The 13,564-nt window shown below is 53.8% G+C and overlaps 1 protein-coding gene across 1 annotated transcript; it reads right to left on the reverse strand.

Annotated features, from left to right (window-relative positions):
* Nucleotides 1–11,808: 11,808 nt before the first annotated feature.
* Nucleotides 11,809–12,129, reverse strand: LOC136526665 (uncharacterized). Its single transcript, XM_066519260.1, has one exon. It carries the CDS (start codon nt 12,127–12,129, stop codon nt 11,809–11,811), a length of 321 nt encoding a protein of 106 aa, XP_066375357.1.
* Between the last annotated feature and the right edge of the window lie 1,435 nt (nt 12,130–13,564).

The raw sequence follows: 13,564 nt of genomic DNA on the forward strand, positions 1-13,564 counted from the left end.
TTCATAAGCATCAGAAGGAGGGTGCTGCAGGGTAAGCAAGAGAAGATCCGACAATGGTGCTGAAGGATAGGAACGGTTACTAGAAAGGGGTGTCCATGGGAGTCTCAAAATTTTCTTCTCAAAACAAGAGAAAGCTGGCTCATATCCTAAAATCAACCCAAGAACCTCCATTCTAGTTTGCTTGTTTCCAAGAAATAATTCCGACTAAGTCCACATAATCCCTGGTCTGGACTATACTAATCAGCTCGCAAGATATAGGTCAATGACCCAACATCAATCAAATGACCTCCAAATCTCACCAAATTCCAGTGAGAAGGAGGCATGGCGGTAAAGGTGTTTGTAATGACAAGGGGGAGGGCAAGTAAGAGAAGGATGAGCCGTTATGAGTAACAAGAGTGATTGAGAGCTCATTAGGACACTAATTACCTCTAAGGGGCATTCTGTTCCAGATTTTTATGTATGTAACGAATGGACATATTGCCTTCACCTACAACTTTGCTTCACCGAGTAACCTGAAAAACCTATCGTCGATGGTGTTGAGGCTCAAACACCAAATCATGAAATCCATGATTGCGATGTGTGTCCATTTTTCCTAGACCCTAGGCGAGCTCCAATTCCTTCATGCTCCTCGTCAACATCATATTCATCATCATCTCTATCTACTCTTGTCGTCCTTGTGCAAGATGTGGTCCATGGTATATGCTCAGTCTTTTTGGTTCGTCATCCCCAACTCCTTCATGTCCTTCCTTCACCATATTTGACACATTGGTATGAACTCCTCGTTTGACCTTTACCTTTGCTATCCGCCACCACTTCACATTTGGTTAGTCATAAGCATCACACGCAAACCAACTCAACTAAAAGCTTCTATATTCACCTTAACAATCACTCATCATATCTAGACAAGGGTTCATCCAATCTTGTGTGATCTGTCTCATCTCATTCACCCGGTCATGAACCGTCGCAAGAGAAGTTGGAACCATATGCAGCAGTGGCATCTAGCAACATGCAGCCCAGTGAGGAGAAGGTGCGATGATGGCGGTGCCTATGATGAGAAAGGTGAGGGCGACTGAAAGGAGGAGCTGTTGTGACTTGTGAACAACAGGAGTGAATGAGAGCTTTAAGCTTTGGTCAGTGGACGTGGGGCCAAGTGCATCTGATTTTTTAGCAGCGTCCGACAATGTGTGTCAAGTATTACCGAACTTTTTTCATATACAGGAAGCTTTTATTAAAACCTCAAAAGCAATACATGGAGATGATACAAAGCCTTAGAGAGCAACTTCCGGTATTACCGAACTTATATCAACAATATATTTGGCTTCCTGGATGGATTACTGGATTGGTATGGTTCGAGCCGTCGAGGCCAAGTTTGAAGGACGAGATCGTCCGCTGATTCTTTTTTTACCCCTCACAACAGCAGGATTTTTAAACAGGAAAGCTTCTAGGAATTGGCATAACATATGATTGCACACAGCAGTAGCCAGTGCGCCCGGTCATCTGTCAAATTCTGTCAGTTTTCAGGAAACTTACGCATCGATAGTACAAAAATGCGTGCTTGCTAGGCAACTTAGAAACAGTCAAACAGATCAAATAACATTCTGAACGTTACCGGAGGAGTTAGGACTGGACTACTGAAAGCACAACGGCTGGATTTGGGAAAACTTTTGTCATCACAAGAAAACAACAAAGATCGCAGACACCATAATTAATTAAACAAACACAAAAATAAGCCAGTGCTGATAGTTTATGGGAGTAGCATGTTCAAATCAGAGGCGGAACCAGCGATTTTGATTAAGCAGGGCTGGACAAATATAATCGTATTTTTTAGAAACTTTTTAAAAACTTTTACACTCTTTATAACCAAAATCATAATATTTTAATACAAAATGAGTGAAAATTGATACTTTTGTGCTATAAATTCAAATATTTATATATGTATTATATGAAATCTACTGTGCTTGGGGGGGCCACGGCCCCTGCGTGCCCCCTGTTTCCGCCACTGGTTCTAATGATTACCCTAGGCCATTTTTGTTATTAGCATAAAGCACTTTAGGTTATTGTCAGGTTCCGAGATGGAATCCTAACCATAAATAGAAGGGAATCGGAGTTTCGGTTGGAACAGCTGGGATTTTTGGATATAGTCATAGAGAAGCAAGAACGAGGAAGAACATAATTCAGTTACCCGTTTGGATACTTAGAATTGAATTCATTTTAATAATCATAATTTAGACATATATTAATTAAGCTAATATGGTTATATATAGATTATAATTGTATATTATTGTTGGCTATACAAGAGAGATACTTATGTGTTGCATTTCTACTATAAGAGAGTGAGTGCAAGAGCATGTCATAAATTGTAAAGTATGAAAGGTTCTTGATTGGTTTTAGTAATTGAGTGATAACCTTAGGTGGACTAATATGTGTTTGAGTGCGATACACAGGTGATTAGTCCATAAGTACATCATGTATGAGCAACCTATGCCATAGAGGTGAAATGGCTTGGATATGTTGCAAGGCTCACATATGTGATGAAGGAGCTCATTGCATATGAGACATGACATGGAGTCATGTGACTAAGGTGGAGAAGATCAAGACAACACTTGGCTTGATGGACCAGTTGCAAACGTGAAGGGCAAGTTGGAGGCTTTGGAGCGATGGACCGCGTGGCGGTGAAACTTGAGCAAGACTTGGTGCTGATGGACGAAGGCAACGGTGAAAAGCAAGTGAGGTCAAGATCAATGAATCAACAAGGTCGAGTGATGATATGAAGTGAATCATATCATTTGTGATATGGTTAGTGCATGTGTTGCATCAACAATGGAGGAGATGGAATGGAATACGCAAGGCAAAGGTATAATCTATAGGGCATTTCATTTCATTGGTCATAGGTGTGTAGAGAAGCTTATGACCGGATTTAGGATAGATGGCCATACTATTAAGATGGGTAAACTTGTTTGCATATCTATCATCTAGTGTCACTCGAGTGATCTAACTTTGCATACATGTTAGGATCGAGTGTGTCGGTGTTTCGGACCAGTGGGCCCTTAACCAACTAGTAAATTTGTACCGCGTGTTCCCAGTCCCGGATGGTGATGCAAAGAGACACAAGGTTTATACTAGTTCAGGAAATGAACACCCTACGTCCAGTTTGAGAGGTCGATCTTATATTCCTTGCACCGAAGTGCTTGTAGTAGGGGGTTACAAGCAGGGCGAGAGAGGGAACTAGTCCTAGGTCTCTACGTGGAGTAGCGTGGATTGCTTGAGATGTTGATCTCAGGCAATGGGGAAGCTTGATCATTCATCGGTGTGTTCACACGTGAGTTCGCTGCGTGGGCATAGGCCTAATCGTTCGTCTCCGATCCTAGAAACGGCCTAGGTCCCTCCCTTTTATAGTTGAAGGGGGGACAAGGGTAATACATGCGCTAGCTACACGGCGTCGTGCGAATGGAGGCGGCATGTCCGAGCCCTGTAGCCTGTTACTATGGCGGCGTGGGCGACGGAGTGGTCTCGTCCTTGAAGTACTGGGGCGATGCACCAGTCACATCTGATCCTGTGTGTCGCGGGAGCTCCAGTGTTATCTCGAAGCGGACATGACGGTCGACGTGCGGGTCACTATGTATTGACTGCGCGAGAAGGCGAGGCTCAGTCGGGGCCAAGGTCAAACCATCGTGGGGGTCTCGGCAGACGTGAATCCTGAGATTGCCGAGACCTAGATGTAGATTGCCAAGGCTTGGAGGGAACAGTTGATCTCGTACGCTAATTTCGAGGCTATGGTGACCCAGACTAGGCTCCCCATGCCGCGTTGTCTCCGGGGTGGGAGTTACGTGGCACAGTGTAGTGCAGGTGCTGATCGTGGGCACAGCACCGGACCAGCGGCCAGTAACCCCGGTCGCGCCCGGTCCTGGTCAGTATGGCGTTGATGTGACTTCCCATCCCGTCGGCCATTCTACGGTGTCAAGCCATCGTTCGGCTGAGATTGCGGGAGTGGTTGACGCATTAATGGGACGCGACGTGCTATGAGAGAGACTGGTTGAGGCGGAAGCGATGGATTATTACCAAGCCGGCTTTGAGCGAGATGGAGAATCGACATCTCGTCCGAGGCTTTACGCACGGGGCCTCGGGCGAGATGGAAAATCGGTTCCCCGTCGAGGCCCTCTGTGCAAGGCCTCGCGCGAGGCGGAGGTTTGGCAGGCCGTCGAGACCTCCCGTGCGAGGCCCGAAGCGGGGCAGAGAGCTGGCGGGCTCGGACGAGGCCGGGGTTTAACAAGTGGCTTACCCTTTGGCTCTGTTATTGATGGGGTTTAAGTGATTCTTTTGGTATACGCTTGGGGTACCCCGTTTTATGGTACCCGATAGTAGCCCCTGAGCCTCAGGGAGAGAGTGAGCGCTCTTCTTGAGGTTTTGACTTGTGGTAGCTCCTGGTGGAATAGTGTTTCATACTTCGAGGTCTCGGTGGGTGCGCGCGAGCGCAGCCGCCGGGTGTAGCCCCCGAGGCCCTAGGGGAGTGGATTCATTCCTCCAGGGTCTTTTCTCACATTGACCGAGGGACGTTATCATATTTGCCGAGCCCACAAGTGCGAGTTTGGGTCGTGGGGTCTCGACAAGATCGCAGGAAGAACCCCCGAGCCTCTTCACAGAGCGAGAGGGTGATCAGGAGTCCTCCTGACTTTTTGTGTGACCCTCGCGCTTCCTTTTCGCTCGGAAGGAGGGGTGGAATATGCCAGGCTACCCTTGGTGGGCACGAGCGGTGACATTTCTGGTGAGCTGTTATCCGGTGAGTCCGAGTGGAGGCCCATGCCCCATTCACTAGGGGTCAGCTAGCGGTCCATAGACGCACTCCAAGAGTACCAGAGGGTTTCTCTTGTGGGTGCCGAGGCCGTTCGCTGGGCCCCGGTGGCTCGGTGCCTCCCTATAGTGGGATCCCATTCGGAGACCTCCCTGCTGATCTCGGACATGACTTAGGGCATCCCAAGCATTTTGCTCGCTTGGGCCTTGGCCCCGTATGGGCTCGCCCATAGTTGTCCCTGACTCTGTTGCCCTGGGGCGGCTGTCGAAACCCTTAGGGACCCAGCCTTCGAACCCTTGGACTGTAACGGGCTCGATGCCCTTTGTCGCATTTTCTTGAATTTTCAAGTGCTGGCTTGGGTCGCTTGTCTTTGTCTTGGGTGCAGGAGGAGCCTCCGCACGGAGCAAGAGGACGGTCGGGGGTCCCCCTGACTTTTTTGTTCAACCCTCGCACATCCTTTTCGTTCGGACGGAGGGGTTTTTTTGCCGAGCCCACTCATGTGCGAGCCTAGGTCGCTGGGTCTCGACAAAATTATAGGGAGAGCCCCCGAGCCTCTACACGGAGCAAGAGGGCGATTAGGAGTTCCCCTAGCTTTTTGTACGCCCCTCGCGTGTGAGGGTTTGTTTGCCGAGCCCCCCTCGGGTGCGAGCCTAGGTCACGGGGTCTCAACATATCTGCAGGAAGAGCTCCCTAGCCTCTACATGGAGTGAGAGGGCCGTCAGGTGTCCCCTTGGCTTTTTGAATGACCCTCGTGCGTCCTTTTCGCTCGAAAGGAGGGGTTGTTTTGTCAAGCCCCCTCGAATGCGAACCTAGGTCGCTGGGTCTCGGCAAGGTTGCAGGAGGAGCCCCTTAGCCTCTACACAGAGTAAGAGGGCCGTCAGGGGTTCTCTCGGCTTTTCGTACGACCCTCGTGCTTCCTTTTCATTCGGAAGGAGGGGTGGAATATGCCAAGCTACCCTCGATGGGCGCGAGCGGTGGCATTTTTGGTGAGCTATTATCAGGTGAGTCTGAGTGGAGGCTCGTGCCCCGTTCACTAGGGGTCGGCTAGTGGTCTAGAGATGCACTCCAAGAGTACCAGAGGGTTTCTCTAGTGGGTGTCGAGGCCGTTCGCTGGGCCCCGGTGGCTCGGTGCCTCCCTACGGTGGGATCCCATTCGGAGACCTCCCTGCCGGTCTCGGACACGACCTAGGGCGTCCCAAGCGTTTCGCTTGCTTGGGCCTCAGCCCCATGTGGGCTCGCCCGCTGTCGTCCCTGACTCTGTTGCCTTGGGGTGGCTGTCAAAACCCTTAGGGGGCCAGCCTTCGAACCCCTAGACCATAGTGGGCTCGACGCCCAGTTCCTTCATCTGAAAGGAATAGGGTGGGGGATATCTCCCCCATCGGCTTGACAACGACTGGCGCACCTTTTGAGGTGATTTTCTCAAGGAGGCGGAATGATGCCTGCTGCTGCAGCGGTCGGACATGACGTGGTGTCAGCGGATGAGACATAACTATTCCCACATTTAATGAGGAAAAGGTGGGCACATGGGCGGTAAAATCGGATCGGGATTAACCACGCCGAATCTGAGAGAAACTTCCCCAATTTCGTCGCCCGTCCATTTCGCCTTCATCCTGCATAAATATGCAACGAGCCTCACCCCTCCCCTCCTTACCTTGCCCGCATTAGCTTTGCCATCTTTGAGCCATCGCTAGAGCAGAGAGCCCCAGGAGGAAGAAGGGAGAGAGGCGAGGCAAAGAGAGAGAGGGGCTCACCGTCATAGTCGAACCCTCCACTATACTCATGGCTGGCAACATTGTTGTCATCGAGGCGGACCCTTGGGGTCCATCTGACATCACCGTGGAGATGCTCCAGTCGCTCGTCGACGGCGGGCTTCTTCGTCCGGTTATCGACCCCAACAGGCCGGAGTGGATCGCTCCATCGGGCGAGCTAGAGCCGAGGCCTCGCGATGGTTACGTCGTGAGCTTCATGTCTTTTCACGAGCGCGGCCTCGACCTTCCAGTGGACCGGTTCATGCGGGCACTCCTGCACTACTACGGCGTGGAGCTCCACAATTTCAACCCCAATTCCATTGCGCAGGCGGCCATCTTCGTCGCTGTCTACGAGGAGTATCTGGGGATTGCTCCCCATTGGGAGTTGTGGCTCCACCTCTTCCGTGTGGGGCACACCACCAAGCCAATGGGTACATCAGGCATGAGGAAGGCAGTGAGGGCCGGCGGCTGCACTTGCCAAGTGCGCTAGGACCGTCAGCACCTCTACATACCAGCCCAGCTCACGTCGACCAATCACCGATGGTACACAAGCTGGTTCTATCTTCGTAATGATGATGGTGGACTCCCCCCCTACACCAGGCGGATCATGGGGAGCTGCCTAGACAAGTGGAAGTATGGTGTCCCGAGGGAGGATCAACCCAAGCTGCAACCGCTCCTAGAGGGACTAGAGAGGCTGCGAGACCGTGGCCTTACTGCGGTTGTGGTTGTGGCCACCTTCCACCACCGGAGGGTGCTGCCACTGATGGCTCGGCGGTGGTGCCTATTCGAGATGAGGCCAAATGAGCCAATCGAGGGCATCCGGATGTCTGCCTCCGCCCTTTCCGACGAGCAAAGATGACAAGGGCGAGATAGGGTGGGGTCCCCTGGACCATCTCCCCGACATTAAGGAGACGGTGCCTGGGGCGTCGGCAAGCAGCCCGGCGCTCCTAGGAGGAGGAGGAGCTACCTCAGGGTCGGTGATTGCCCACCTTAGGGCCAAGGCTGACACGCCTGAGGCGCGGGCGTGGGGAAAGCGTGCCATCAGCCTAGTGGGCTCGACGGTAGCGGTGGAGCAGGTGGCGACGGGGGCGATGCAACTGCCCCCGCAGAGGACTGAGGGGGCACCAGGGTCCGTTGAGGACTGGCCGGTGTCGACAGATACAGAGGCCATGCCTCTGCCACCGCCACAGCCTTTGTAGACGAGGGTCGCTGTGCCGAAGCGGTTGCAGCCCCACTCGAGGTAAGCGTATTTTTGGTGGAGCCGCAGAGTTTTCCGTTCGTTCCTTTGTCTCGTGTTGACCCTATAAATGTTTTGTCCTTAGCCGGAAGCGTCCTGTGGAGGTGCCCACCTTGGAGCCCCTTAAGGCACTCAAGGTGAACCCCGGCTCCACCGCCCACTGGGTGGCGGAGGCGTAGGCCGCCCTACAATGTGGCGCGGTGTCGGCGAGGGCTGACCCGAAGGAGCCAGCCACCCAAAGAGGGGCTGCTAGCTCAGCCTCGACACAGACGGGGAGGGAGCGCCTCCGCCCCATGATAGCGAGGCCCGTGAGTCAGATGGGGCCGGGGTGCCTTCAGTTGCCGAGGCCACCACGATCGAGGTCCCTAGGGTCTCAGAGGCCGAGGCGACGGAGGCCGGGGCGCCTAGGACCGTCGAGGCCACAGCGGTGGTGCCCAGAGCCCCTGTGACCACCGAGGCCACGATGGCGGAGGCTAGAGCCCCCGGGACCACCGAGGCCACGATGGCGGAGGCCGAAGCCCCCGGGTCTACCAAGGCCAATGTGATTGCGGAGAGGCTGTCGGCCCAAGAAGTGGAGATGAAGGCGACGGAGGCCTCGGTGGCACCCTTGGTTCAAGGCCCGCCGTCATCGTGGGAGGGCGCCTGGGAGGTGGAGGTCCATCCGATCTCCTCTGATGATACTTCCCGGGCGCAGGAGGTGGTCGACGCCGAGGTGGCCGGCGCCGTGGAGCAGCCGGTTCTGACCCCGAGCGAGGGAAGCTCGGCCCTCGTGCGGGTTCGACCCAAGCCCTGTGGGTGGGATCACCCGCGTGTCCTGTGGCAGAGCTAGGACGACCCTGAGGGGGAGCCTCTATTCGCCCTCAAAGACATGGCTAAGGGCGGGCGCTGGGACACCTTCGAGCAATACCGCCAGCTGGCGGAGCGGTCACTACGGACGGCGCTATCCGTGGTGGCCGACGATCTGCCCAGAGTCGCCTAGGTTCGCACTTTCTTTTATTATGCAGCGTTGTCTTTTTCTGAGTTTTCTTGTAGTGAATGCCCCCGGTTCTGCTTACCTAGGAGCTCGAGACCTGGTCCCTCAGGAAGTCGGTCTTTCTCCAGCAGGAGAGGGACGTCTGGGACCAGCTCTAGTGGTAGAAGGGCCTACTTGTCGGTGCCAACGAACTTCTGGCTACGCGGAGTACGGAGGTGGAGGACCTCCGCCTTCGTTGTGCCGATGCAAAGGTCGAGGCAGCCATGGCCTAGGAGCAGGTCGCCCCTCTGGCAGCGCGGGTTAAGGAGTTGGAGGAGGAGCTGACCCGCGTGGCCGGTGAGCGGGATGCCTTCAGGTCCTAGGCTGGAGAAGCCACGGCCTCGGGCAAGGTCCTTGCTGGGGAGCTAGGGGTGGAGCAGAGTGCACACCAGCTAACAAAAGGCACCTTGGATGAGGCCCTTATGGTGGCTGAGGCCTCCTGGACCAAGACTGTGGTCTAGAGGGGAAAGGCTGAGGGTGAGTCCTATCCCCCTCATTTTATTCACTTTTCTTGTGTTCACTCCCTAACTCCCTAGTGTAATGCAGAGCTGGGGAGAGAGGCTTCTAGGGCAGTCGAGGCTGCTCGGGTCGAGGCCCAACACCTGAAGGAGAAGGCCAAGGCGTCTCGGGTCGAGGCCCAGCGTTGGAAGGAGAAAGCCGAGGCCTCTCAGGTCAAGGCCCAACGCTGGGGGCAGAAGGCCGAGGGTGAGTTCCATAGACTTCCACCCTTGTTCTAGCTTGTACTCCTTTGTGCTCAACCTTGTTCCATTGCGTTTGGTGTAGAGCTAGAGAAGGAGATCACCCAGGCAGCCGAGGCCTCTGTCGCAGTGCAGGCGGTGCTTGAAATCGAGATCGGGGAGCATGATGTGCTGAAGAGCACTGCCCGTACCACCTGTGAGGCCCTAGAAGTCAAGGGGGTCTAGTTAGGAAGCTCTCTTGGGAGCTGCCTGATTGCGTTGAGCGGTCAAGTGGGCGAGCGACTCCGAGGGGCGCTGCATATGGGCGTCAAGCACGTGCTGGCCGTCATCGCTTCGCACTACATTGGCGTTGACCTCCAAGCCATCAGCGATGGCTACGTCCTGCCCGACGATGAGGAGGAGGCCGACGAGGTGGTCGCAAAGCTGATGGAGGCGGCAGAGGGCCCCGGCACGGCGCTGGCCAAGCTATTCGAAGAGGAGGTGCTCCCCCGCCGTCTGCCGATGCTAGAGGCCCTGAGCCTTGACCTAGGCCCGAGAGGCCTTGTAAATAGACTAGGGATTAATTTTGTATCATGACGCTTGTGGCCTTCGAGGCCTTTTTTAAAGTAATCGTGCTTCTTAATCATTTTTCTTGTATTTCTGAGCCTCTACCCTCTGTTGTCTCTGATCAGATGTCTTTTGCAAAAAAAGCCCCCTTGGAACCTAAGCCGCCCCTTGGGCGAAAGGTGGTGAGGGAGTGCTGTAGCCCAGAGGCATAGGCTGTCTCGCAACTCTACCGGCCTTCTGGCCCTGAGACGGACTTTTGGTCCTTGGGTTTTTCGCAACCGATTCATCAGAGCATGGTAGAGAGTTTTGGCAGTGGAATTTTTTCGAAAAACGACTAAAAAATGCTACGTGGGACTTAGGGGGGAATCCCCTATCTAGCCCCTGAGGGAGGCTTGGTTCTGCAGAAGCAGAGCCGTGTCTCCCTTGTGACGTTATCGTAATGTCGAGGCCTTTGATGGGCTCACAGGGTTTCTCAAAGAATTAGAACAACTAAAGAACGTTTCTTAATTGTATTTCGAGAAACAATGTATACAATGCTTGGAAATTTAAGGGTAAAAGCGACGTAGCTGTTCTATATTCCAAGCGTTAGTGAGGATTTCACCCTTCTCGTTGGCTAGCTTGTAGGTCCCGAGCTTCAGCACTTGGGCGACGATGTACGGTCCTTCCCACAGCGGGGTCAGCTTGTGGCGGCCCTTGTTGCTCTGCCTTAGCCTTAGCACTAGGTCGCCTACTTTCAGGTCTCGGCTTCGAATGCACCGGACCTGATAGCGCCGTAGGGCTTGCTAGTACTTGGCCAAATGTAGTAGCGCCACATCTTGGGCTTCCTCTAGTTGGTCGAGGGCGTCCTCGCGGGTGGTGCAGTTGCTTTGCTCGTTGTAGGCCTGTAGCCTCGGGGAACCATATTCAAAGTCAACGGGGAGTACAGCCTCGGCTCCATAGACCAGGAAGAAAGGTGTGAACCCCGTGGCTTGGCTTGGAGTGTTCCTCAGGCTCCAAAAGACCAATGGGAGTTCAGCGAGCCATTTCTTGCCAAACTTCTTCAACCGGTTGTAAATTCTTGGCTTGAGGCCGTCTAGGATCATGCCGTTGGCACGTTCTACTTGGCCGTTTATCCTTGGATGTCCTATGGCCGACCAGGCCACACGGATGTGGTGGTCATCATAGAATGTCAGGAATTTTTGGCTGGTGAACTGTGTCCCATTGTCAGTGATGATGGGGTTTGGAACCCCGAACCTGTGGATGATGTCAGTGAAGAATAGCACCGCTTGCTAGGATTTGATTTGATTGATCGGACGAGCCTTGATCCATTTGGAGAACTTATCGATTGCTACCAGCAGATGGGTGTAGCCCCTGGGGGCCTTCTGCAGAGGCCCGACCATGTCGAGCCCCCATACAGCAAACAGCCATGTAATGGGGATGGTTTGGAGGGCCTGGGCCGGGAGGTGCGTTTGCCACGCATAGTACTGGCATCCTTCGTAGGAGCATACTAACTTGGTGGCATCAGCAACTGCCATTGGCTAGTAGAACCCTTGGCGGAAGGCGTTTCCAATGAGCGTCCGAGGCGCTACATGGTGCCCGTAGGCCCCTGCGTGCAAGTCCCAAAGTAGGGCCTGGCCTGCCTCGGTGGTGATGCATCGTTGGAGGATGCTAGATGGACTTCGCCTGTACAACTCGCCATTGCAGAGGATGTAAGTTTTGGCTTGTCACGCAAGCCGTCGAGCTTTGGTTCTGTCACTAGGAAGCTCTCCTCGAGCGAGCCAATCAAGGAACGAGACTCGCTAGTCTGTGTCCTGGTCGGTCTGGGGAGTCTCCGTGTCAACTTCCATGACCTCGGGCTCGGCCAAAGGAGTCTCGGCGGCAGAGGGGGCGTCGAGCCTCACGGTAGGTTTGGCCGGTGGGCCCTCTTCCACTGCTGAGGCGTAGTCGATGGAAGGCCTGTGGAGGTCTCTAGCAAAGACGTTCAGGGGGACCAGAGCCCGTGCCAATGCCATTTTTGCCAGTTCATCCGTGGCCTCATTGTATTTCCACGCGATGTGGTTGAGTTCAAGACCGTTGAACTTGTCTTCTAGGCGATGTACCAACATGCAGTACGCCTCCATTTTGGGGTCAAGGCAGTTCGACTCCTTCATGACTTGATCGACGACGAGCTGCGAGTCACCCCGGACGTCAAGACGCCGTACCCCAAGTTCGATGGCGATTTACAAGCCGTTGACGAGGGCCTCATACTCGGCTGCATTGTTGGAGGTGGTGAAGTGGAGCCGCACCATGTAGCACATGTGTACTCTGAGGGGCGAGATGAGGAGCAGACCCACGCCTGCCCCGGTCTTCATCAGAGACCTGTCGAAGTACATGGTCCAGCACTCTGTCTAAATTTGAGCCAATGGCAGTTGGGTGTCGGTCCACTCAGCCACAAAATCAGCCAAGACCTGAGACTTAATCGCTTTCCAAGGCACAAAAGTCAAGGCTTTCCCCATAAGCTCGATGGCCCACTTGGCTATCCTACCCGAGGCCTCCCGATTATGGATTATCTCTCCCAAGGGGAAAGACGATACCACTATCACTGGGTGAGACTCGAAGTAGTGACACAGCTTGCGCCGGGCTAGGACTATGGCGTAGACCAGCTTCTGGATGTGGGGGTAGCACATTTTGGTCTCGGAGAGCACTTCGCTGATGAAGTAAATAGGTCATTGGATGGGTAGAGCATGCCCTTCTTCCTGCCTCTCCACTACCACGGTCGTGTTGACCACTTGGGTTGTTGCGGCGACGTAGAGTAAGAGGGCCTCGTCCCTAGCTAGCGGTACTAGGATGGGAGGATTGGTGAGCAGTGCCTTAAGCTTGGCGAGGGCTTCTTTGGCCTCAGGGGTCCAAGAAAAGCGTTCGGATTTCCTCAAGAGGCGGTACAGAGGCAAGCCTTTTTCGCCAAGCGTGAGATGAAGCGGCTCAGGGCCGCAAGGCATCCCATGACCCTTTGCACTCCCTTGAGGTCTCGGATCGGTCCCATGCTGGTCACAGCCAAGACCTTCTCCAGGTTGGCCTCGATGTCGCGTTCCGAGACTATGAATCCCAAGAGCATGCCTCGGGGGACTTCGAACACACACTTCTCGAGGTTGAGCTTGATGCCCTTCTCTCTTAGGCATTTGAAGGCTATCTCTAGGTCATCGACGAGATCCCCAGCCCTTCTGGACTTGACCACGATGTCGTCCACATAGGCCTCGACAGTTTGCCCAATGTGGTCGCCAAAGACCTAGGTCATGCACCGCTGGTATGTGGCCCCTGCATTTCTGAGGCCGAAAGGCATAGTCACATAGCAGTACATGCCGAATGGGGTGATGAAAGAAGTCACGAGATGGTCAGACTCTTTCGTCTTGATTTGATGGTAACTGGAATACGCATCAAGGAAAGATAGGGTCTCGCATCCCGCAGTGGAGTCAACAATTTGATCGATTCGAGGTAATGGGAAGGGGACTTTCGGACAGGCTTTATTCAAACCAATGTAGTCTACACACATCCTCCACTTCCCATTTTTCTTCTTGA

This window comes from Miscanthus floridulus, chromosome 19 (genome assembly GCF_019320115.1).
Source record: "Miscanthus floridulus cultivar M001 chromosome 19, ASM1932011v1, whole genome shotgun sequence".
NCBI lineage: Eukaryota > Viridiplantae > Streptophyta > Magnoliopsida > Poales > Poaceae > Miscanthus > Miscanthus floridulus.

Excerpts from the sequence above, each read along its gene's own strand:
- LOC136526665 (XM_066519260.1), bottom strand. The coding sequence starts at position 12,129 with ATGGAGGCGTACTGCATGTTGGTACATCGCCTAGAAGACAAGTTCAAC.